This window comes from Notolabrus celidotus, chromosome 2, assembly GCF_009762535.1.
Source record: "Notolabrus celidotus isolate fNotCel1 chromosome 2, fNotCel1.pri, whole genome shotgun sequence".
Lineage (NCBI taxonomy): Eukaryota > Metazoa > Chordata > Actinopteri > Labriformes > Labridae > Notolabrus > Notolabrus celidotus.
Genome location: NC_048273.1, coordinates 35,778,266 through 35,804,957, shown reverse-complemented (window position 1 = coordinate 35,804,957; position 26,692 = coordinate 35,778,266). Strand labels below are relative to the sequence as shown.

General features: G+C 40.3%; 1 protein-coding gene across 3 annotated transcripts; it reads right to left on the bottom strand.

Annotated features, from left to right (window-relative positions):
* Positions 1 to 5,970: 5,970 nt before the first annotated feature.
* Positions 5,971 to 25,009, bottom strand: LOC117824984. 3 transcript variants are annotated; one of them, XM_034700538.1, is made up of 6 exons: positions 24,870 to 25,009; positions 24,082 to 24,411; positions 23,058 to 23,558; positions 22,549 to 22,929; positions 6,349 to 6,516; positions 5,971 to 6,220 (listed from the first exon to the last, which is right to left on the bottom strand). In XM_034700538.1, the coding sequence occupies exons 1-6, from the start codon at positions 24,885 to 24,887 to the stop codon at positions 6,113 to 6,115; spliced, it is 1,506 nt and encodes a 501-aa protein (XP_034556429.1). In that variant the 5' UTR covers positions 24,888 to 25,009; the 3' UTR covers positions 5,971 to 6,112. The 3 variants fall into 3 exon arrangements, with proteins under 3 accessions (XP_034556429.1, XP_034556447.1, XP_034556439.1); XM_034700556.1 differs by lacking the exons at positions 22,549 to 22,929; positions 23,058 to 23,558; positions 24,082 to 24,411; positions 24,870 to 25,009 and adding exons at positions 7,026 to 7,490; positions 8,014 to 8,343; positions 8,816 to 8,956 and having other exon boundaries at positions 6,349 to 6,897; XM_034700548.1 differs by lacking the exons at positions 22,549 to 22,929; positions 23,058 to 23,558; positions 24,082 to 24,411; positions 24,870 to 25,009 and adding exons at positions 7,026 to 7,490; positions 8,014 to 8,529 and having other exon boundaries at positions 6,349 to 6,897.
* Positions 25,010 to 26,692: the final 1,683 nt, after the last annotated feature.

The following is a 26,692-nucleotide window of genomic DNA, read 5'->3' as shown; positions in this document are numbered from 1 at the left end:
TATAAACTCTATAGGACGAGTAGCAGTTTTCAGGGCCTGGACTCCATCTGAGGTCAGAGACATAAAACAGTGTGCCTCTAATCCAATCTCTAGTCCTGAAGCCTTCTTAGTTTGGTTAAAACGCACCTGCCACTATTACCACTGCTTAATACCTGATGTAGAGATGCTTTTGAGCCTCACATATGCTGCTGAATGGCCAATGTGTGAGAGCATTTTCAAGTTTCCACATTCACCAGACGGGCAGTGGCCCATGACCATACCTATGAATGAGTGGCTGAATCACAAAGCTGAGAAGTATGTAAGAACATGCACACGTAATTGTAGTCATTTTACTAAAGTAAGACTTTCTTAGTCATTTTATCTTCAAACATAGCGATACATAAATAACTTGCTGATACATATAAAAAATGTGCCATATTTCCCCCCCTCCTCTTTAGGAGGGGCCTCTCTAAACTGAGCAAAGGGAGGCCATGTAGAAGAAGAATCAAATCCACAGTCAATAAGCAAATATTAACAATAAGATTTTATACTTGTCCTTTTGAAAGATTAATTATGTCAATTAAAGATGATGATGTTAAGATTTAAATTTACAAGAGTGTACCCCAACACCCGGCATCCTAAATGATCAACACTGTAGGTGTTTCAGGCTCTCCTATATCAGAGCCAGTTTCCACTGAAGACAATGTTGCTGTGGAATTTGATGGGAAAAGATTTTTGTGTGAATTACTTGCTTCGATTCATTGTAGTGAGCTTTATTTAAGAATTACTGTGAGACAGCCTTTCAAGCAGTTCAATGTTTGCAGTTTGTTAAAAGTTGTGTTTATTACTGGACCTTCCCAAGTTAATGTTGACACATTTGAGATGGCACACGTGCAAAAGTTGCTGAATCATCATCTTTAGTGTGTTTCATTTATGTCTGTATGAGGCCTGTACTGTATTGCTGTTGCATAGTTGCCATTAATCAAACAGAGGAGTGTAAATAACTTGCTGTTGCATTTATCAGCTGACATGTGAGCAATCAGTATGTGTGTCTGTAAGGGTGTGCTTTAGCAGTCAAACTGTCTGAAAATAAATAAATAAAAGTTTTAGGAACACTGAGGCTCCTCTAAATATCACTCTGGCTGTTACAGCTGGTTTGAACCCAAACATGTGAGTGAACTGGTTCAACAATGCTTTCTGTGAGACAGGCTTTATCAGCTGCTCAGACTTAAACCATAACAACCTTGGGGATGAAATTCAAGCTAATGCTAAACCAAAAAAAGGTTATGATAATATTAAAAAGTGTGTTGGTTCAAACTTCTAGACTGTATATCACTCTTATTTTGCCTTCTGTAAAATGTTTGAGTTTACAAATATATGTTTATGATTTCTGACCAAATATTAGGTTGTGTCCATTTGAAACACACTGACCTCAACAATCAGGCTAAGTCCTTAAAATATTTTGATGGGAGGACCAATGTCCACAGGGACAAGTCAACCTTTGACACCCCATAAAGTAACACTGTTATGGACTGATGTTTTTGGGTCTGATATTGTTCGTCATGTAACTGAACAACTAAAGTTTCATTTGCAGGTATCTGACCAGCTTCCCGAACCCTTTTCATCCTTCTCTGTGTGGAGATTATGTACTAATCAAGTCCTTGGATAAGGTCTCTGTTCTGATTTTCCTTCCAGGTGGAAAGGTCCTTTCCAGGTGTATTGTTTAGTATAGTGGTGTTATTAAGAGAGACCACAACAACACTGGAAAGCTTGTTCAGTGACAGACTTCTTCCCCCGCAGTGTCTCATGGAGAGATACCACAGGTCTTTTCTTCCTGCAGTGGTCAGACTTATAATCAATAACAATAACCTCAACAAAACAGACTCACGTGCAATATCCCCCCGTCTATTTATTAACGTGCAATAACTACTTCATCCCCCTCTTCTTACATGTGCAGTACTTTTTTCTCTACCCATCTTCTCAGTTCTGTATTTTGTTTTTAACCTTACAAGTCTGTGCACATTTTTCACTGCATCACTGGTTTTGTAAATATTTGTAAATTTAATTATTTAGTTGTGTATATACGTTAGTGAGATATTCTTATTTTACTTCTTTAATTTTAATTGCTAATAACTTTTAATAATTGCTATATATTTAAATGGACAAAATATGGTATTAGATATCTTGGCATTCATATTCCACGAACATTAAACATCCTATATGATACAAACTACAAACCCATAACTCAGAATATTAGTCGGGATCTGGGCTGGTGGTCAACTCTTCCACTATCTCTGTTAGGTTGTATTGAAAGCCTACGTATGAATATACTCCCTGAGCTTCTCTACCTGTTTCAGATGCTGCCAATTGATATTCCTAAATCCACATTTGATAAATTAGATAGACTTATTTCAAAGTTCATCTGGCAAGGACGAAGGCCAAGAGTTAGACTGAAAACACTACAACTTCCTAAATCCCATGGAGGCCTCAAACTTCCAAATCTTAGGCACTACTTCTGGGCTGCACAGTTAAGACCCCTAACAATATGGATTCAGGATCTCTCAGATACACGCTGGCTAAACATTGAAAAATGTTTTTGTGCTACTCCCCTCCAGGCCTTGCTTTTTATTGATTTCCCATTAGGGGACACCCAAATGAGTGAATGGACTAGAGTCACATTAAATATCTGGAGGAAAATGAAAGTATCATTTGGATTACCTAAAACAATCTCAGCACTTACTGACATTGGATTTATGAAGGACTTTGCTCCCTGCCATATGGATGCAGGCTTTAGGAAGTGGTTAGGACATGGACTCACTAAGCTACACCAACTCAATGAGGATAGGAACCTAAAATCATTTAAACAACTAAAAGAGGAATTCATACTCCCTAACACTGACTTCTATAGATATTTACAATTAAGGACATTTTTAACTAAACATAAAGAATGGGATAAAGTCTTGGAACCCACCCCAATTGAGGAATTTCTGTTAAAAGTACAAACTGGAAACCAGGGTAAGAAGATAATAGGTCATTTTTATCAAATCTTTTCAGGTATGACTTTGAATAATACATTGCAGATAAAAAGCAGCTGGGAAACCAAAATGAATGTAGTCATACCGGAGGACACATGGGAGGAAATATGCACTGAAGCCCATCTTGTAACCAATTCTAATTCATGGAGGGAATTCAAGTGGAAGGTGATAATGAGATTATTCCAGACGCCAGCTATAGTGGCTAAAATGGGCCCAGCATATTCTAATATATGTTGGAGAAATTGTGGTACACAAAATGCCGACCATACTCACATATTCTGGACATGTGCAAAATTAAAAACATTTTGGGAGGAGCTTTTTAAAGTTCTAGAAATTATATTTCATCAAAAGCTTAAAAAAGATCCAACAGTAGCAATACTGGGTCGAACACTAAGAGGCATTGATGGTAGAGCTGAAAAATATCTCTTACAAATACTGACTACAGCAGCTCTGAAATGTATAACAACTAAATGGCTAAAACCTGACCCTCCGACATATAGTAGATGGACTGAGAAGTTATTGGAAATCTATCACATGGATCGCATAACATTCTCCCTAAGACTACAGATAGAAACATTCATGAAAGATGGAACCCTGCCATTTTAGTTCTGCTTCTAAGCTGAAGCTACTACATACATGTGTAAACGCACGCATGCTCACGCACACACACACCCCTGTGCTCACGCACAGATACTACCGCGTGCACATGCGCACACACACATACGGCCGCACACACGTGCAAATCCACTCCCCGACTCTTACCTCCTTTATTATTTATCTGCTTTTTTCTTCTTCTTTTTTTGTATGTATGTTTATATTTTTTACCTTATGATAGAGTTAAGTTATATCTATCTTGCTGGGTTATTTGTATTTTATTGTTTATCCTTGTAATCATATAGATACAGCTGTAACCAAAAAAGGAAAAATGAAGAATTGTGAATACTATTGTGTAAATTGTTGAATTTGAAATAAAAACTAAGTTAAAAAAAAAAATTTCTATATATGCTTTTGTTTACTTTATACTGTTTTGCACTGTCTACTCTGCTGCTGTAACACTTTAAATTTCCCCCGTTTTGGGACTAATAAAGTAATATCTTATCTTATCTTGTTTACATGTTTAAAGAACACCTTCTCACCAGGGGATTAGAGATGGAAGAGGAAGTACCACACACTGTATTAAAGAGAGATGGGAAAAATAATCCAATGATAAATAACTGAACAGCAATGGGAAAACATATGCAAAAACACCTTTTCCACTTCTTGTTCTATGTACTGGCGTGATGTGGTTGGAAGAATCTTGTCCGATATTTCATTACTCCTAAACTGGAAAGGTATTCTGTATCTAGGAGCCCTACAGGAGGAGAAATTGGGGAGTGATGGGGCGGATCACCACCATATTTTTAAATGTTAAATATTTTGGAGTATCATGAAGCAGATTCTGGGATTGTCATTTCTATTAACTTTTGTTTCTCTTTATTTGGGTGACCCACCAGATGACATAACAGGAGACACTCAATATCTCTTGAAAATATTTGTTGTTGCTGCTAAAAAAGGAATCACTCATAAATGGTTCCAGGCAGATCCACCCATGGGACAGAATTGTCTGAATATGACTTTCCTGCTGAGATTAAGAAGAGATTTGTACATTACAAGGTGGGGAAATGGAAACTCTATTTTTTAGAATAGAAGGTGTGAATGGTGGCTGCTCCCCTCCTTCTTACTGCTGAAAACATTGTTGACCTCCATCTTATTGTATTCTATGATAATGAGGCAAACTTGAAGTTTACACACATGCTGCACACATCTTATGACTGAGGAAGTTCTCTAGAACTGTGAAGATTACAAAGACTAACAACTAGTCACATTTTAATTACATACAACGTTTTAGTCATTTTATTGATTTGCATTATCCAAAGTTTGTGTTCAAATGTTTAAATGGTCTTACTCCTCAACCTTTCTGCAAATACATAAAGAGACTACAGGGCTGCAGCAGATCCACCAGAGCAGCTTTAAGTGGCGCCTGTAAAGTCTCATTCTGCAGAACATCATTTTCTCAAACAGCTCTCTCTGTGAAAGGAGTTAAAGCCTGGAACTCTCTTCCTGATAACTTAAACCTCATTACAAACTTCACCAGGTTCAAGACCGTCACCAAATCCTGGTTCATTCAGCAACAAACCTGCACTCATGTCTAATTTTTCAGCATGTTCTGTCATTGCCAAATGTGTGTTTTATTGTATCATGCTGTACTTATAATACCTTTTCTTTTTAATTTTAAATTACTGTTTTAATATTTTACTCCCTTAAAAATCCAATGTGGCCAAGCTGTGGTCTCTGATGGACATTTCTTTTCTGTATATATTCTTGTTGAAATTCTTGTACTGTACACCTTCTTGTTTGCTGCTGTAAATCCATGAATTTCCCCGTTGGGGGACGAATAAGTGAGTAGCTTATCTTAAACCCTTCTAGGGACGGTGTTGTAAATTAGCATTTGCTACAAATATTATGATACTTGCATGAGATGGCTGTTCACAGTTTGTCTATGTATCTGTCCCTAACAAATAAACCATAAATGAATAAATAAATGATGTTGATGTTTGTGTTTTCTTTCTTTTGTTATGTAAAAGGGAAAAAAACAAGATAAAATTGATGTGTTAAAAAAGAGAACACCTTCTCTGCAAAGCTAAAGAATGCAGCCGAGAAATAAACTTGAAACACATGAATAAAGATGAAATGATGGTGAAAACTGTCATCTCTTTGACCTCTTGACCTCTGGTGATAATAAACTCTTTGCCTTTATGTTTTCCTGACACCACAACATCTCTAACTTGGACAGGAATCATGAGATTTGCTCAGAAGAAACGACACACCCCACTGTGGGCTGTTTTACCTCAGACATTGTGTTGTACTGTTTTAGTAACAACCTGGTACATGAAAGTGTAAAACTGCAACCTTCAGAGCTTGGATATCAATATTTTTATTGATATATGCAGAAAGAGACAGTCTTAGAGGAATGGAGGGTCGGGGTGACCGGAAAAAGGAGAGAGTTGAGGAGGAGGGAGTGAAATGGAAGAGGGGGGTTATGGGTGGGTTCATGTGATTCAGCTCACTGCTCCACACCAGCTGAATGAAGACAGCGTGACATGTTGTTCTGCATGCGTCTTTTTCTGGTCATTCTCCATCTCATCTTGCTTCAGCTTCTTCTTTTTCTTTATGGGGAAGACATAAAAAACATTTAGAACAGTTGTATCAAAAAACACACTTCATATCATCTGGCTCATTTCAGCCCATCGCCCTCATTGATCCCCAGATAATCTGCTAATAAATGCATCTTTACCTTTGAGAAGATGCGTCTGAAGAATCTTGTGAACACATTGCCCTTCTTCATCTTTGTCTCAGCACTGACTTCTCCTATGTCCTCTTCAATAGAGGAGCAAGTCTCTGGTGGACAGTCTGAGTTCTTTATGTTCTGTCCAGTGCCCACATCAGCCTCAACGGGGTGGATTTTGTCTGTCTTCAATCTGAAGAGCCTCCCCCTGGTGGAGATAGTGGTCTTAGAGCTGGCAGGGGTCACTGAGTCACTTTGTTCTGGTTGTTTGACCTCTCCTGCCTCTGCTTCCTCCTGGGGTGATGAATCTTCATCATATGAGGGTCTTGGAGAAAAAATTCTCACCTCCATCTGGACCACAGATCCAGCCGTTGTTTGGCTCTGAGGTGAGGGGATTTTATCTTCCTGAAGTATAGAGGGACTTGATCTGCCAAAGTTTGAAGATTGGACCTCATCCTCTGTCTCCTCTTGATGGACTTCTTGTTCCTCAACAGGAACTTTGATGGCTGCCTTTTTCTGCTCATTCTCCGCCTTATCCTGCTTCAGCTTCTTCTCGTTCTTTATGGGGAAGACATAAAAAACATTTAGAACAGTTGTATCAAAAAACACACTTCATATCATCTGGCTCATTTCAGCCCATTGCCCTCATTGATCCCCAGACAATCTGCTAATAAATGCATCTTTACCTTTGAGAAGATGCTTCTGAAGAATCTTATGAAACCATTGCCCTTCTTTGTCTTTGTCTCAGCACTGACTTTTCTTGGCACCTCTTCAATAGAGGTCTGTCCGGTGCTGACATCAACTTCATCGGGGTGGATTTTATTCTTCTTCATCCATCTGAAGAACTTCCCCCTGGTGGAGATGGTGGTCTTGGAGCTGGCAGGAGCAGGGTCACTTTGATCTGTTTGTTTGACCTCTCCTGCCTCTGCTTCCTCCTGGTGTGATTGATGTTCATCATCCGAGGGTCTTGAATATAAACCTCTCACCATGGTCCTGCTGTCCCAGCTGAGGGAACCCCAAGATAGAGTGTGAGAGCGCTCCTCATTTATGGAAGACAAATCAAGACGCAAGTCCGCGGCTTCATCTTCCAAGAGGTCATCACACTTCATCAGATCTTCTGCCTCTTCTTCAGTCTGACTGGAATCAGACATCTGGTGGACAAAGACAAACATTTGCATTTAATATTCAGAGCAAGGTTCAAATCTTTGCAATCATCACACACTAAAGAAAAACCTGTGGAGTTTGTAACATGCAGTCAAACACCTCAAACATCTTAGAGATCTTATATTTATGAGAATCAGAGAGAGGATACAATGTAATGAAAGCTCTTCTCTACAACTTGCTCTCAAACTTTCTCCACCTGCAGGTCTGAAACACTTCAGTAGTGATGCAGATGCAGGATTTTATTTTGTATTACTGTTATGGATTTGTAAGGTGTTTTAAGTTTGGGGAGGGCTGCTCTGATTCTTTGCTCTAACATGAACTGAAATATTGTAAATTATAATTGATCTCAGATGTTTATTTCCTTGTTTCAGTGGGTATGCATGTGTTAACCCTTAAAACCAAACATTTGACTTCTCTCATATTTATCACACAGTATATTTAAAAAGTGATGTTTAAACCCTCTGTGCTGCAGGCTGAGAGGACACAGTCCTGACGGCCTCTTATAGTCACCTTCTTGATGCCGGTGGAGGACGCTCTCCTGCTCTCCTCTGATTGGACGTCATGTGAGATCCTCTCAGAGATGTCTGAGGCAGGAGATGACCACACAGAGGTGGCTATGGACACGCGGTCCTTGTCCAGGGAACTCTGAGACAGAGAGTATAAGCTCTTCTTGTCTTTGAGAGTAGAACTGGGACGGGAGGTGAGGTCTTTGTCCTGGAACAGATCCTCACAGTTCATCAGGTCTTCAATGATCTCAGCTAGGCTTGTGGATAACTCAGGAGGGATGAAGGTTTCCTTCATGCTCTCTGGTTTTTCGTCCCTTTCACTGAAATCAGAAATCTGCAGGGGAACCACAAACATTGTTTAAGTTACTGAGGAGGAGAAATACTTTCAAAGTCTTCTTATGGAGTTTAAATAACTACTCATTGTGCAACAGTTACAACAGAGAGGGATTTGATTCATTAGTCAAACATTAGATATTCAAATATTCTTCCATGTCCTTATTCGTCTTCTCTCTGACTCAACAGTTCATTAACAAACATGTAAATAATAAACATAAATACACCGACTCTGAAGTTCAAATCTGATTCACAGCTTTTGATTGAGCTGTGAAGGACAGGGCTGATGAAACCAGGTCCTGATCAAAACCACTTCACCTAGACTTATCAGGTCTGGACTCCAGCCTGCTCTTAAACCTCCTCCCTCCTGCTGCTTCATATTGACATCCTTCTCTTAAAACCTCTACATCTCTTTCTTTAAACTTTGAACTCAAAAACAGTTTCAAGCTGAAGTGACTGCAGCGAGTACTCACCTGTGTCTGTTCAGACATGTTTTAGATGAGCAGGTGTAACTTTGGTTTTCTGTCTCTTCTTCAATCTCTGATCTCTGATCTCTCTATCTTCAGGTTTTATCTCTCGTAGTTGTGTGAATTTCTCTCTCTCTCTCTCTCTCTCTCTCTCTCTATCGCTCTCTCTCTCTCTCTCTCTGGTGTATTTCAGTTGAAATGAGCTCTGCTGTATTCAATCTCCAGTTTTATGCACTCCCAATGAACAATGCCCCTGTGACCCGGGTTCTATACAACAGTCAGGCCCCTTTGACCCGGGTTCTATACAGTCAGGCCCCAGTGTTGTGATTGAACTCCGTAGCTGTAGCAACTTGTGCCCACAAACAGCTACAATGTGCACAACCTTTTAACTTATATTCACAAGTTAATATCTTTTGCACATAGGATTAAAATGAGTGTGTAATATAAGACAAGGCAATATAAGAAATTCCACTTTTAGAACTTCAGTTTTTATTTGACTCTGTTGAAGTTTCTCAGCTGTAGGAGTCCTGTTGGTAATTTGTTTCCTTTTCTTATTCCCTGTTTACGTTTATTCGCACCAAAAACACCAAGACATGTATGTATAAGACCCTGATTCTGGTTTCTAATGTGTATCATGTGTGCACACGACTCATGATGTCCCCTAAAGCCTGAGATAGAAAGTCAGATGGGGAGCAAAACCAGCATAGCACTAGGGTTATCAAGTGGGCTCCTCACTTCACTAACTCTGACGTCGCAGAGCGACCCCCCTCCATGCCAGCTCCCACTGTCCAATATATCCACCAGCAGAACACCCCTATAACCCAACCCACTGATACTACCTACTCCACCACCTGGCCCCGAGCAGCACCCACCACCCAACACACAACAAGAGGCGTCTGTAGCCAGGTGTTAGAAGACAGGGGAGGCAGAGCCAAGATGAGGAGCTGGTCTAGGCTAGAACTCATACCTGCCTGGTTAGGCAGTGTGCTCTACCTCCCCCCTACTGAGTATTTTCCTATTTCTGTTTTGGCCTTCAACTGATGTTATTCCTCCTCAACCAGATCCACTGACTAGTTTTAACTGCTTCGTCTGACATTTCCTTAGCTGTCTTTTGCTATTTCTGTCCACGCACTCCCAGTTCTCCCAGTAATGAGACAGTTGATCTGTATATATATGAAATACACACAATTAAAAATCAAAAGGAAAAGGGTGGGGTGGGGGATCTGCTTCGATCTGGGGGTTTCTGGGGCTTTTCAGGGCCTGGGGGTGGCTGAGTGGTCCCTGCTTCACCTCTTTCACATTTGAGCTCTTTCTCTTTTCACTCTGTTGAATGAAAAAAAAAGGAATGCTAGTACAGGTGGAAAAGCTAGCAACCAGGGGTCAGAAATACATGGTGGGGCGCAGGCTTGGCCTAATGGTTAAGTTGTGCACCCATATAGTGGATGGCCCTGGTTCCAGTCCAGTCTGTGTCCTCTTTCCCACATGTAAACCCCCTGCTTTCTTTAAGTGTCCTCCTCAAGCCCCAAAAATATAACTTAAAAACAATATATGACTAGAAAAATGTATGCCCCCCCCTTACCCCCCAAACATCAAACCTGCATCTCATTCAAGGATGCAAACACAAAGTCACCTCAACATGAACTGAGTGGCTCTAAATCTGTGACCAAATCCCATTCCCACAGGAAGGCCTGATAAATGAACGTAAACATACATATATGACCGTCTCTGATGTTATACAATGTGTTATACATGTGTTACTAAGCAAAACCCCCACTGTATAAAACCTCTGAACCATCTGGTGCATGTTCTGAGTCACACTGAGCCTCCTGCTGTGCAGCAGTCTGAAGGCCCACAGACAATAACAGAAGAGACAGTCAGTGCCCTCTGGTGGTCTGAAGAACATCCACAGTCAGGTTTGTTGTCCTCTTTCTCAGATTACTGGGTAGAGGAGGGTTGATCAAATTTACTGTTAATACTCAAAAGGCTCTTTAAGTTGTATTTTTAAAGTCTAACATAAGGAGAGCATGAGTGGGTGCATCTTATGTCATAATTAATACCTTAGAGAGGTAATATATAGATCATTTTAGAAGATGTGATCATCTTCAAGTGTTTAACAGTTAGTAGAACCTGTCTAAAATAAATAATAAGTCCCAACACTACTTACTATGTACAGTACATTAAGTTACATACGTACACTAAGAGAGAGAGAGAAAGTGGATCAAACATAACCGGCCACATAAATGAACAGCATCTGAACTCAAATGAAATGGTTCAAATTACCTTGAATTCAGAAGAGACTCTGAATGCAGTTGAAGTGTTTATTAAATGTTTTGTGTTTGCTGTGTGTTTTTCCTGGTTTGTGTTGCTATTGTGTTATATGTTCATTGTTTATTGCAAGATGTGTAATCATCAGTCCACAACAGCTAATAGACCTCAACATGATAAAGATAAGAATGAACACACACATGCTAATGATAAATGTGCATGACTTTCTGTTAAAACCTCCTCAAATACTACATTGAATTCACATACAGTTGACTCAACAACATAGTAGGATCAATCATTCCTCACAGACATGCCTGAGGACATTGTGAGAAGAGCAGTGAGTGGTCACTTTCTCACCACTCCTAGGATGGATAAAACAAAGATGGCCACATCTCAGGTCATTTGAGTCAAAGAAGATTGAGTTAGGTACTGCTAATATTAAACCACTAAGAGGTGATCCAGAGTGGGATTACAAGTACATGTGTGTAGATCTGTGTGAAAGTGTGGTCTGACGTGGCCTGTAAGAGGTGTGGAGAGAATGGTGAAGAGAGGCGTTGTGAATGGTTGTTGGATGAGTTGAAGACTTTCCTTAATGACAAATCTGAGTTGATATCTATACACAGCGCTGATTACATACTTTCGCATGCAGTAGCCATAATCATGAAAAGTTATAAAGTAAGAGTAGAGGGGTATGCACTCACTGAAGCCTCACATATCACTGGTACTCAAGAGACACATGAAAATGCAGCAGACTACAGTCTGCTCCCTGAGGAGAGACACAATCAGACAGATGGACTTAGAAACATAGCTAATCCACCAGATAGATACAAAACATCTAGATTTGATACTCCTAAGAACTCTATAGGACGGGTAGCAGTTTTCAGGGCCTGGACTCCATCTGAGGTCAGAGACATAAAACAGTGTGCCCCTAATCCAATCTCTAGTCCTGAAGCCTTCTTAGTTTGGTTAAAACGCACCTGCCATTATTACCACTGCTTAATACCTGATGTAGAGATGCTTTTGAGCCTCACATATGCTGCTTATTGGCCAATGTGTGAGAGCATTTTCAAGTTTCCACATTCACCAGACGGGCAGTGGCCCATGACCATACCTATGAATGAGTGGCTGAATCACAAAGCTGAGAAGTATGTAAGAACATGCACACGTAATTGTAGTAATTTTCCTAAAGTAAGACTTTCTTAGTCAGTTTATCTTCAAACATAGCGATACATAAATAACTTGCTGATACATATAAAAAATGTGCCATATTTCCCCCCCTCCTCTTTAGGAGGGGCCTCTCTAAAATTAGCAAAGGGAGACCATGTAGAAGAAGAATCAAATCTACAGTCAATAAGCAAATATTAACAATAAGATTTTATACTTGTCCTTTTGAAAGATAAATTATGTCAATTAAGATGATGATGTTAAGATTTAAATTTACAAGAGTGTACCCCGACTACCGGCATCCTAAATGATCCACACTGTAGGTGTTTCAGGCACGCCTATATCAGAGCCAGTTTCCACTGAAGACAATGTTGCTGTGGAATTTGATGGGGAAAGATTTTTGTGTGAATTACTTGCTTCGATTCATTGTAGTGAGCTTTATTTAAGAATTACTGTGAGAGAGCCTTTCAAGCAGTTCAATGTTTGCAGTTTGTTAAAAGTTGTGTTTATTACTGGACCTTCCCAAGTTAATGTTGACACATTTGAGATGGCACACGTGCAAAAGTTGCTGAATCATCATCTTTAGTGTGTTTCATTGATGTCTGTATGAGGCCTCTACTGTATTGCTGTTGCATAGTTGCCATTAATCAAACAGAGGAGTGTAAATAACTTTCTGTTGCATTTATCAGCTGACATGTGAGCAATCAGTATGTGTGTCTGCAAGGGTGTGCTTTAGCAGTCAAACTGTCTGAAAATAAATAAGTAAAAAGTTTTAGGAACACTGAGGCTCCTCTAAATATCACTCTGGCTGTTACAGCTGGTTTGAACCCAAACATGTGAGTGAACTGGTTAAACAATGCTTTCTGTGAGACAGGCTTTATCAGCTGCTCAGACTTAAACCATAACAACCTTGGGGATGAAATATTTACTTTACAATTGACAGAGCCTCTGATTTTACATATGAATTCTTTTGTTTCAGCAGTTTGGACACCTTTCTAAGCGTTTTGAAGTCCCTATAACAAAACAAAAAATGTAAAAACAAATGTAAAAAATCTATGATGTGTGACATCTGGTTGGCCTCATATTGTGAAATTCAAGCTAATGCTAAACCAAAAAAAGGTTATGATAATATTGCATATAATAATATTTGGTTAAGAAATTCTGATCCATAAAAAAACTATTATTGGAGTTGAAAGGGTTAATCCCTCCTTCTTTAATCAAAGTGTGTTGGTTCAAACTTCTAGACTGTATATCACTCTTATTTTGCCTTCTGTAAAACTTTGGAGTTTACAAATATATGTTTATGATTTCTGACCAAATATTAGTTTGTGTCCATTCGAAACACACTGACCTCAACAATCACGCTAAGTCCTTAAAATATTTTGATGTGAGGACCAATGTCCACAGGGACAAGTCAACCTTTGACACCATATAAAGTAACAATGTTATGGACTGAGGTTTTTGGGTCTGATTTTGTTCGTCATGTAACTGAACAACTAAAATTTCATTTGCAGGTATCTGACCAGCTTCCAGAACCCTTTTCATCCTTCTCTGTGTGGAGATTATGTACTAATCAAGTCCTTGGACAAGGTTTCTGTTCTGATTTTTCTTCCAGTTGGAAAGGTCCATTCCAGGTGTTACTGGTCACCCGAACTGCTCTAAAGGTCGAGGGCAGGGCAGAGTGGATGCACACATCCCGGTGCTGGCTGGCACCTTCAGGAGAGGGGGCTCGATCCTCTGGGGAGGGCTGACATTCCTCCTCCCCCTCGTGGTGGTGAATCCTGTGCGAGGGTTCAACAGAACGAGAGTGGCAATCCTGACCTGGAGGTCAGGGAGAGAGGCACCGATGTGCCCCACACTCAGTTCCAGGAGCATGATGCTGACAGAAAGCAGCCTCATGCACAGGTTAAAGAGAGTGGTGCTGAAGGAAAGCAGCCCCACAAGTGTGTGTCTTTGAGAGAAAGAAAAGGTGTGAGCCACAGTGAGAAGGAAGCTGCAGTGGCTATTCCTAAATCCACAAGTAACGTAAGACACACCTTTCTAACACACAGTTTGGATATGAGAAGAAAAAAAGTGAAAAAACATGACTATGTGAGAGGTAAAGGGAGAAAGCCCAACAAGAATAACAAGGAGGTGACTAGTGACTCTGTTTCTGTTCCACCTGTTTCTGTTCCACCTGTTTCTGTTCCACCTGTTTCTGTTCCACCTGTTTCTGTTCCACCTCTCTACAGAGCCAAAAGAGAGGTGAACCCAGTGTCTGTCCGGTGTCCTTCCCACAGGTGTGGACTGAATGATTGCCGGCTGGCATACCGTGAATACGACGCAAAGGGGAGGCAAACATGGGGAGTTCTGCATCTGAAACAAACGTTTGTGAGGCCAGCCTCCTTTGACTACATGATTGTGAGTTATACTATTCTTCTGTTGAAAGAGACACCTGACCGGTGGTGTTTCACAGTGCAGCAGCTGAGTGAGGATCCTCACTGCGCACAATCGAGGGTAAATTATAGACTGTTTCCTAAACTGGGCACTGACTGTATTGTTCAGGAGGATGAAGATGATTGGGCTGTCGTAGAGCAAGCACGTACGACAATCTACTATGAGGCTGTAAAGCCAGTTGGAGGGAACTCTTTCAGTTATGGTGCACGACACAATGAATAATTAATAAACTAAACTAAACTAAACTATGTAAACTTGTTGTGCATAAATTCAGTACAACCCTTCGTAATGTTAGCTCTTCAATATAAACTGCATTTAAGATTGGTTCAGACTAACTGTACCAAGTGTAACGCCGTACCTTGTTTAATCTCTTCAGACCTGTTAAACTGCAACAGTGTTAACTTAAAACTTAATTAATTATATTTCATGGCTGTGGGGAAGAAAGAGCACGGGACAACTTCTGCTCTGCGTCGTGATGCCTTTAATGACCTTTCAACAACATCGGACAACAGCACATCGAACTCGTGACACATTTACTTAAACTCAAACAATATCACCCTGAGCAACCTTAAACAGGCAGTGCAATATATGAAACAGAAGTCTATCAAACTTCATTAAAGACTCACTGATCTAAATACTTAGACCAAAATAAAATCTCATCTTACATACTTTCCTCTCATCAGATGAAATGTCCTCATTTCACAAGTTATGAAAAATAAAATCTCAACCAACAGTAAAACCCATTAAGACTTGTAAACAGAATAACAGTCAAGAACAACCAGGCAATGCACATGAGTTAATTCAAATATGCATAGAGACTAAAACATGGCATGAATTCTTCAAACACAAAACTTGTACCTTTTTCTTTTCTCTCTTGTTAGTATATCACTCACATGAAGATTTAGCACAAACTTGTAAGTTCAAAGTAACGGTATACCTAAAAAAAAATACACCTGTATCATTGTTTAGTCAACGGTAGAGAAAAATTGCAAAAACCAAATCTAATCAAATCAAAGTTTTCATTTGTTTACTCTTTATATATATATATATATATATATATATATATATAGAGAGAGTAGCTTAACAAGCTGGTCTCAAGCTAGTCATGCCACGGTGAAACCATTATAGACCCTGTATAAACAGACACTTAAGGTTCTAGACAAACGACCAAGGACATTCCACCACTGCGCAGTTTTAAAGAAATACAACCTCCTAAGTTGGGAAAACATGGTAATGCACATAAATGCCCATCTCCTTTACAAAATCATACATGGCATGGCTCCCCCACCACTTAGCGATTTTTTTAGCATCCAAACTAATCCGCATCACACTACGAAAGGAGTCACAGGAAGGGACTGTGTTATTCCACTTAGTAAAAGTGCTTTTAGTCAATCAGCCTTCTCCATCAGAGCATCACAAGAATGGAACAACATACCAACCTCTATCAGAGAGCTCAACACATACCGGTCATTTAGTTTTCATTTGAAGCAGCGGCTCATAAGAAACCAAATCTGTCAGCACTAAACACATCTCCCCCTCCTGCTGCCACCTTGTGTCGGCCATCTGTGAATTTGTCCTGTGTTTTTTTTTTTTCCTTAACATACTGTTGCTTGCTTGTGTTGTCTATTCGCTATGCTCACCTGTCGCTCAGTCTATATGTTGCCTCATTTGATCTGCATGCAGCTAGTTTAATGATTGGTAGTCACTGCCAGATGCAAATATGTACAGCACTGTTAAATGTTGTCCTGTTGTGTCTGCACGTGTCTTCTTTAACATTTCCTTATTGCTGCTCCCTGATTGTCTTGCTCCATGTATTTTGTCCATGGACACTTTTTCAAAAACTGTCATATCATGTCCTTATGTAGCTTTTAGTCATTTTTAATCGTATGGTGCTATTTGTACTTTTCTTTTCTTCTCTTTTTTGTTTGTTTGTTTGTGTTTTGGTTTCTCCTCTACCTTCTTACTTTGATTTGATTTTACTCAATTTTATCTTTGTTTAACCATGATTTTTTCAGGGAGCCTTTTTAACATCTGGCAAGGGACTACGGATGTTAACTAGCCTTTTGGCTAACTCTGGCATATTTACAGAAATGTTAATTAATATGCATGGTCATTTTAAATAATACATAAATAAATAAACCAGACAAAGATGTATACCTGGGGTATGTGTCCACAGTCAAGGGGGGAACTGTTCAATTCACTGGTGCTGAAGTTGTGTCCCAGGCAGATCTACAAGCTTTTAATCGGTCATAGTGAAAAACTTTGAATCCAGCTTGAGGGCGTCTCAAGTCTAAAAGAGTATAGATGAGTCCCTCGTTCTCTGATGAAACAACCTTGTAGGGTCCAATCCAGTTTGGCTCAAGTTTCTGTCTCTGTGTAGTATGATACACTGCCATTTAAGATGGTTAAAGCTTCCATGTACAATTGTTCAGTTCTGATTTCTGATTAGAAAACACCTCCACAAGACTGTTCTGACTATATTCCACCTGTTTATACTCATGAGTTGCAGAATGTTTCTCTATGCTTTAGGGGAGTGGGTTACTGTAACGAGCTAAATATGGGTGAGGGTTCTTTTAATTCAGTGGTAAATGTTAGCCTTAGACAACAGCCTCTCCCAGAAAGAGCACATCTAATTAGTGGTAATAAAGCTTATAGGTGCATGCCATACACTAGGCTGAGGGGTGTGCTATTTAGCTTATTTAGTCCCTATGATTCGAGAGGTGGACTCACAGGAACTTGCAGTCCTGCATTCCCCTCCACTGAGACAGAGAAGAGAGCTCTCAGGGTTCCAAAAGGTTGCGAGTGTCTTTCTGCCATCTTAGTGTGTATATGTGTCCCAACAGGGGCGGACTGGCCATCGGGTGTTCCAGGAGTTTTCCCGGTGGGCCGATCAATCTTTGGGCCGGCTGATGGACGGCCGTTTTTTAAATTTGTTTATATTAAGTATTTGTTTATTTATGCTGCACCTTGCCTTGGAGAGTGATGACTGAGAATTGATTGAGACCTGAGCTCTGCCTACTGGCACCTCAGCTCAAGCAGCAGAATTGTATGATCTTATCACGCCTGTACTCAAACCAAGGACAAAGCAACCACGATATTTACAGATTCATGTTATGCCTTTGGTGCTGCTCATGATTTCATGTTGACCTTTGGGGACAGAGAGGATTTCTCTTGTCCTCAGATTAACCAATTAAAAATGATTGTATAATCACAATTTGCTTGATGCTGTATATGTTACAAGTACAGCTTGCTATTTTAAATGTGGGGTTCAAACCTCTGGATCTGATACTGTTTCACATGGAAATGCAAAACAACTGATTTGCAGTAAAATAAGCCACAACTTCCTCCAGCTCCACGATACATTAATGTAGGTCCCTGTAACTTAAAAAGGCCATACTTGTGCCTTCTGTTAGTGATATTCCAGTACAGGAAACCAAGATGATACAGTTAGAGCATCATTTATGAGTGTGTTAGGGTTGTTCTAGGAGTCTAGCTTGTAGGACTCCCTAATGGTATCTTATCTGTCCTCATCCCTCCTCCATGTTCTGGTTATTTCTGTACACTACCCTTCACATGCAGGACAGGGGAAATGAATGAATGAATGAATCTTAAATAAGATAATTGCAGGTAATTCAATTGCAATGGCTTCACACAGGTCTCACACACACACTGGTAGACTGATGCACACCATGTCAGTAGGCCAGATGAAGAAAAAACAGCCCTATCAAACAAGATCATTTATCATCACCATCAGGGCTCTTTGTAGATATAAGAAAACACTTTTCTACACACAGTATGTCAAAATTTTGGAGTTTACAAATATATGTTTATGATTTCTGACCAAATATTAGGTTGTGTCCATTCGAAACACACTGACCTCAACAATCAGGCGAACGAGAGTGGCAATCCTGACCTGCAGCTCAGGGAGAGAGGCAACAATGTGCTTCACTCTCAGTTCCAGGAGCATGATGTTGACAGAAAGCAGCTCCATGCACAGGTTAAAGAGAGTGGTGCTGAAGGAAAGCAGCACCACAAGTGTGTGTCTTTGAGAGAAAGAAAAGGTGTGAGCCATTGTGGGTTATACACCTATTCTTCGGTTGAAGGAGACACCTGACCGGTGGTGTTTCACAGTGCAGCAGCTGAGCGAGGATCCTCACTGTGCTCAATGGAGGGTAAATTATCAACTGTTTCCTAAACTGGGCACTGACTGTATTGTTCAGGAGGATGAAGATGATTGGGCAGTCGTAGAGCAAGCACGTACGACTACGGTAACTCTCCCAGGCCGGCCCGGGGAAATGTGCTGGGCCTGTATCCTGTCCAGGAGAGTTACTGTAGTTACCAAGGCAAGACGCAGGTTGCAGACAAAACAAAATAAACACAGTGCTCAGCTGCAGACTAAACGCAACGGAGAGATGACCTGATGATTGATTGGCCCATTGGCTTGTCTGTGAAGAATACCTGGCTCAATGGCCTATGAGAGGCTACAGAGGCCCAGGAGGTCTCATATACTTTCACACAAAGTTGCACATCTACAAGCTTACAACTCACATGTTGCAATGTGATGTGTTTTGAGTATGTAGATCTGCTATTTTCAGAGTTTTTGATCATTTCAACCTATAATGAAATCTCCCAAATCAGGTCACCAGAGTTTAAGTGTCAACATGCACCTTTTTAGTGCCCACAGTCCAATTTAGTTCATGAAGGACATTGATCTAACAACTTGAATAATATATGCTATATATGTATGCTTTACATTTTTTCAGTCAGTTGTTATGGTTTATTGTCCTTTCAACAGTTTCACATTATATACAGTAGCTAAATTAATAAAACACTGATTAACTGTTACAATAAAACATCTGCACATATTATGCAGATATATGGTCAATAGGTACATTATGTTGAGCTGTACTGTCTGTTAAAATAAAATTCTAAGTGTTGGTCCATTTTTCAGATCATTATATTATTGTTTTCTATACTTTAGTCAACTAGCCACAGTTCTGATTGCATGCAGACTCATTTTTTGCATGTGATCTTGTTCAAACTTCACCTATTCCAGACTATTCCTCTACTTTTCATGTCAGATTTGTGATAGGCAGCATGCAGCCTGTGGAGATGATCTCCCCAGAGAGCCCAGCAGCCCAGTGAGCCCACCCATGAATTATTTCACCTGTCTATTTATTAACCAGCAATAACTACTTCATCCCTCTCTTCTTACATGTGCAGTACTTTTTTCTCTACCCATCTTCTCAGTTCTGTATATTGTTTTTCACCTTACAAGTCTGTGCACATTTTTCACTGCATCACTGGTTTTGTAAATATTTGTAAATTTAATTATTTAGTTGTGTATATATGTTTGTAAGATATGCTTATTTTACTTCTTTAATTTTAATTGCTAATAACTTTTAATAATTGCTATATATGCTCTTGTTTACTTTATATTGCTTTGCACTGTCTACTCTGCTGCTGTAACACTTTAAATTTCCCCGTTTTGGGACTAATAAAGTAATATCTTATCTCATCTTGTTTACATGTTTAAAGAACACCTTCTCACCAGGGGATTAGAGAGGGAAGAGGAAGTACCACACACAGTATTAAAGAGAGATGGGAAAAGGAATCCAATGATAAAATAACTGAACAGCAATGGGAAAACATATGCAAAAACACCTTTTCCACTTCTTGTTCTATGTACTGGCGTGATGTGGTTGGAAGAATCTTGTCCGATATTTCATTACTCCTAAACTGGAAAGGTATTCTGTATCTAGGAGCCCTACAGGAGGAGAAATTGGGGAGTGATGGGGCGGATCACCACCATATTTTTAAATGTTAAATATTTTGGAGTATCATGAAGCAGATTCTGTGATTGTCATTTCTATTAACTTTTGTTTCTCTTCATTTGGGTGACCCACCAGATGACATAACAGGAGACACTCAATATCTCTTGACAATATTTGTTGTTGCTGCTAAAAAAGGAATCACTCATAAATGGTTCCAGGCAGATCCACCCATGGGACAGAATTGTCTGAATATGACTTTCCTGCTGAGATTAAGAAGAGATTTGTACATTACAAGGTGGGAAAATGGAAACTCTATTTTTTAGAATAGAAGGTGTGAATGGTGCTGCTCCCCTCCTTCTTACTGCTGAAAACATTGTTGACCTCCATCTTATTGTATTCTATGATAATGAGGCAAACTTAAAGTTTACACACATGCTGCACACATCTTATGACTGAGGAAGTTCTCTAGAACTGTGAAGATTACAAAGACTAGCAACCACTAGTCACATTTTAATTACATGCAACGTTTTAGTCATTTTATTGATTTGCATTATCCAAAGTCTGTGTTCAAATGTTTAAATGGTCTTACTCCTCAACCTTTCTGCAAATACATAAAGAGACTACAGGGCTGCAGCAGATCCACCAGAGCAGCTTTAAGTGGCGCCTGTAAAGTCTCATTCTGCAGAACATCATTTTCTCAAACAGCTCTCTCTGTGAAAGGTGTTAAAGCCTGGAACTCTCTTCCTGATAACTTAAACCTCATTACAAACATCACCAGGTTCAAGACCGTCACCAAATCTTGGTTCATTCAGCAACAAACCTGCACTCATGTCTAATTTTTCAGCATGTTCTGTCATTGCCAAATGTGTGTTTTATTGTATCATGCTGTACTTATAATACCTTTTCTTTTTTATTTTAAATTACTGTTTTAATATTTTACTCTCTTAAAAATCCAATGTGGCCAAGCTGTCGTCTCTGATGGACATTTCTTTTCTGTATATATTGTTGTTGAAATTCTTGTACTGTACACCTTCTTGTTTGCTGCTGTAACTCCATGAATTTCCCTGTTGGGGGACGAATAAAGGAGTAGCTTATCTTATCTTAAACCCTTCTAGGGACGGTGTTGTAAATTAGCATTTGCTACAAATATTATGATACTTGCATGGGATGGCTGTTCACAGTTTGTCTATGTATCTGTCCCTAACAAATAAACCATAAATGAATAAATAAATGATGTTGATGTTTGTGTTTTCTTTCTTTTGTTATGTAAAAGGAAAAAAACAAGATAAAATTGATGTGTTAAAAAAAAGAACACCTTCTCTGCAAAGCTAAAGAATGCAGCCGAGAAATAAACTTGAAACACATGAATAAAGATGAAATGATGGTGAAAACTGTTATTTCTTTGACCTCTTGACCTCTGGTGATAATAAACTCTTTGCCTTTATGTTTTCCTGACACCACAACATCTCTAACTTGGACAGGAATCATGAGATTTGCTCAGAAGAAACGACACACCCCACTGTGGGCTGTTTTACCTCAGACATTGTGTTGTACTGTTTTAGTAACAACCTGGTACATGAAAGTGTAAAACTGCAACCTTCAGAGCTTGGATATCAATATGTTTATTGATATATGCAGAAAGAGACAGTCTGAGAGGAATGGAGGGTCGGGGTGACTGGAAAAAGGAGAGAGTTGCGGAGGAGGGAGTGAAATGGAAGAGGGGGGGTTATGGGTGGGTTCATGGGATTCAGCTCACTGCTCCACACCAGCTGAATGAAGACAGCGTGACATGTTGTTCTGCATGCGTCTTTTTCTGCCCATTCTCCATCTCATCTTGCTTCAGCTTCTTCTTTTTCTTTATGGGGAAGACATAAAAAACATTTAGAACAGTCGTATCAAAAAACACACTTCATATCATCTGGCTCATTTCAGCCCATCGCCCTCATTGATCCCCAGACAATCTGCTAATAAATGCATCTTTACCTTTGAGAAGATGCGTCTGAAGAATCTTGTGAATCCATTGCCCTTCTTCATCTTTGTCTCAACACTGACTTCTCCTATGTCCTCTTCAATAGAGGAGCAAGTCTCTGGAGGGTGGATTTTGTCCGTCTTCAATCTGAAGAGCCTCCCCCTGGTGGAGATAGTGGTCTTGGAGCTGGCAGGGGTCACAGAGTCACTTTGTTCTGGTTGTTTGACCTCTCCTGCCTCTGCTTCCTCCTGGGGTGATGAATCTTCATCATATGAGGGTCTTGGAGAAAAAATTCTCACCTCCATCTGGACCACAGATCCAGCCGTTGTTTGGCTCTGAGGTGAGGGGATTTTATCCTCCTGAAGTGAAAAGGGACTTGATCTGCCAAAGTTTGGAGATTGGACCTCATCCTCTGTCTCCTCTTGATGTACTTCTTGTTCCTCAACAGGAACTTTGATGGCTTTCTTTTTCTGCCCTTTCTCCATCTTATCCTGCTTCAGCTTCTTCTCGTTCTTTATGGGGAAGACATAAAAAACATTTAGAACAGTTGTATCAAAAAACACACTTCATATCATCTGGCTCATTTCAGCCCATTGCCCTCATTGATCCCCAGACAATCTGCTAATAAATGCATCCTTACCTTTGAGAAGATGCTTCTGAAGAATCGTGTGAAACGATTGCCCTTCTTTGTTTTTGTCTCATTGCTGACTTTTCTTGGCACCTCTTCAATAGAGGAGCAAGTCTCTGGTGGACAGTGTGGGCTCTTTATGTTCTGTCCAGTGCTGACATCAACTTCATCGGGGTGGATTTTATTCTTCTTCATCCATCTGAAGAACTTCCCCCTGGTGGAGATGGTGGTCTTGGAGCTGGCAGGAGCAGGGTCACTTTGTTCTGTTTGTTTGACCTCTCCTGCCTCTGCTTCCTCCTGTTGTGATGGATATTCATCATCCGAGGGTCTTGAATATAAACCTCTCACCATGGTCCTGCTGTCCCAGCTGAGGGAACCCCAAGACAGAGTGTGAGAGCGCTCCTCATTTATGGAAGACAAATCAAGACGCAAGTCCGCGGCTTCATCTTCCAAGAGGTCGTCACACTTCATCAGATCGTCTGCCTCTTCTTCAGTTTGTCTGGAATCAGACATCTGGTGGACAAAGACAAACATTTTCATTTAATATTTAGAGCAAGGTTCAAATCTTTGCAATCATCACACACTAAAGAAAAACCTGTGGAGTTTGTAACATGCAGTCAAACACCTCAAACATCTTAGAGATCTTATATTTATGAGAATCAGAGAGAGGATACAATGTAATGAAAGCTCTTCTCTACAACTTGCTCTCAAACTTTCTCCACCTGCAGGTCTGAAACACTTCAGTAGTGATGCAGATGCAGGATTTTATTTTGTATTACTGTTATGGATTTGTAAGGTGTTTTAAGTTTGGGGAGGGCTGCTCTGATTCTTTGCTCTAACATGAACTGAAATATTGTAAATTATAATTGATCTCAGATGTTTATTTCTTTGTTTCAGTGGGTATGCATGTGTTAACCCTTAAAACCAAACATTTGACTTCTCTCATATATATCACACAGTATATTTAAAAAGTGATGTTTAAACCCTCTGTGCTGCAGGCTGAGGGGACACGGTCCTGACGGCCTCTTATAGTCACCTTCTTGATGCCGGTGGAGGACGCTCTCCTGCTCTCCTCTGATTGGACGTCATGTGAGATCCTCTCAGAGATGTCTGAGGCAGGAGATGACCACACAGAGGTGGCTATGGACACGCGGTCCTCATCCAGGAAACTCTGAGACAGAGAGTATAAGCTCTTCTTGTCTTTGAGAGTAGAACTGGGACGGGAGGTGAGGTCTTTGTCCTGGAACAGATCCTCACAGTTCATCAGGTCTTCAATTATCTCAGCTAGGTTTGTGGATAACTCAGGAGGGATGAAGGTTCCCTTCATGCTCTCTGGTTTTTCATCCCTTTCACTGAAATCAGAAATCTGCAGGGGAACCACAAACATTGTTTAAGTTACTGAGGAGGAGAAATACTTTCAAAGTCTTCTTATGGAGTTTAAATAACTACTCATTGTGCAACAGTTACAACAGAGAGGGATTTGATTCATTAGTCAAACATTAGATATTCAAATATTCTTCCATGTCCTTATTCGTCTTGTCTCTGACTCAACAGTTCAATAATAAACATAAATACACCCACTCTGAAGTTCAAATCTGATTCACAGCTTCTGATTGAGCTGTGAAGGACAGGGTTGATGAAACCAGGTCCTGATCAAAAACCACTTCAGCTAGACTTATCAGGTCTGGACTCCAGCCTGCTCTTAAACCTCTCCCCTCCTGCTGCTTCATATTGACATCCTTCTCTTAAAACTTCTACATCTCTTTCTTTAAACTTTGAACTCAAAAACAGTTTCAAGCTGAAGTGACTGCAGTGAGTACTCACCTGTGTCTGTTCAGACATGTTTTAGATGAGCAGGTGTAACTTTGGTTTTCTGTCTCTTCTTCAATCTCTGATCTCTGATCTCTCTAGCTTCAGGTTTTATCTCTCGTAGTTGTGTATATTTCTCTCTCTCTATCGCTCTATCTCTCTCTCGCTCTCTCTCTCTCTCTGGGGTATTTCAGTTGAAATGAGCTCTGCTGTATTCAATCTCCAGTTTTATGCACTCCCAATGAACAATGCCCCTGTGACCCGGGTTCTATACAACAGTCAGGCCCCTGTGACCTGGGTTCTATACAACAGTCAGGCCCCAGTGTTGTGATTGAACTCTGTAGCTGTAGCAACTTGTGCCCACAAACAGCTACAATGTGCACAACTTTTTAACTTATATTCACAAGTTAATATCTTTTGCACATAGGATTAAAATGAGTATGTAATATAAGACAAGGCAATACAAGAAATTCCACTTTTAGAACTTCAGTTTTTATTTGAGTCTGTTGAAGTTTCTCAGCTGTAGGAGTCCTGTTGGTAATTTGTTTCCTTTTCTTATTCCCTGTTTACGTTTATTTGCACCAAAAACACCAAGACATGTATGTAAAAGACCCTGATTCTGGTTTCTAATGTGCATCATGTGTGCACATGACTCCTTCAAACAATGGACCAGACAATAGGTTATTTCTGCAAGCTCGACCTCGCTTAATGTTGTTGTGTTTACAAGCAAATTCAAAGAAATATGATGTGATATAAACACAATGTGAGTTAAACACTAAGAAAGAAGGGAAGAGTGCTCAGTGCAGAATCCCACCCCACTATGCCCTCTACTGATATGTCTAGTTGCCTACTCCATGGCTCCTGATGTTCCCTAAAGCCTGAGATAGAAAGTCAGATGGGGAGCAAAACCAGCATATCACTGGGGTTACCAAGTGAGCTCCTCACTTCACTAACTCTGAACTCCCAGAGTGACCCCCCTCCATGCCAGCTCCCACTGTCCATCATATCCACCAGCAGAACACCCCTAAAACCCAAGCGGCAAACTCCGGTCTCAAACGATGAAGCCAATGCGGAAGTGATATAAACTGCATTACATCGAAAATCCGATTGAGGCTGGCTGCAGAAACACCGGAAACCACATAGATATGAATGGGAAAAAGACGATCTTTGCAGAATTAATAAACATGTTTACAGACTGGTTCAAAAATGGCCCTATGAAGCTAATCTCTCTAATGGCACACACTGGACGGGGGGTGAATTTTTTTCTAACGTGACGGTTCAGAAGATATTAAGATTATGAGTTTTGCCCAAATAAGGACATGACTGACGTGACTCCCGGTCGGGAACACACAGCCATTGGCTAAGAGACTCACACTACGTCACACTCTGCCCAGTTGAGTTCCGCATTACCAATATGGCTGCCGCCGTCGATTTGCTTCAAAACAGCTCTCAGGAACAGATGGGTGACGTCACGGATACTACGTCCATATTTTATACAGTCTATGCTAAAACCCAACCCACTGATAGTACCTACTCCACCACCTGGCCCCGAGCAGCACCCACCACATAGTAGGATCCATCATTCCTCACAGACACGCCTGCGGGCATTGATAGAAGAGCAGTGAGTGGTCACTTTCTCACCACTCCTAGGTAAATGGATAAAACAAAGATGGCCACATCTCAGGTCATTTGAGTCAAAGAAGATTGAGTTAGCTACTGCTAATATTAAACCACTAAGAGGTGATCCAGAGTGGGATTACAAGTACATGTGTGTAGATGTGTGTGAAAGTGTGGTCTGACGTGGCCTGTAAGAGGTGTGGAGAGAATGGTGAAGAGAG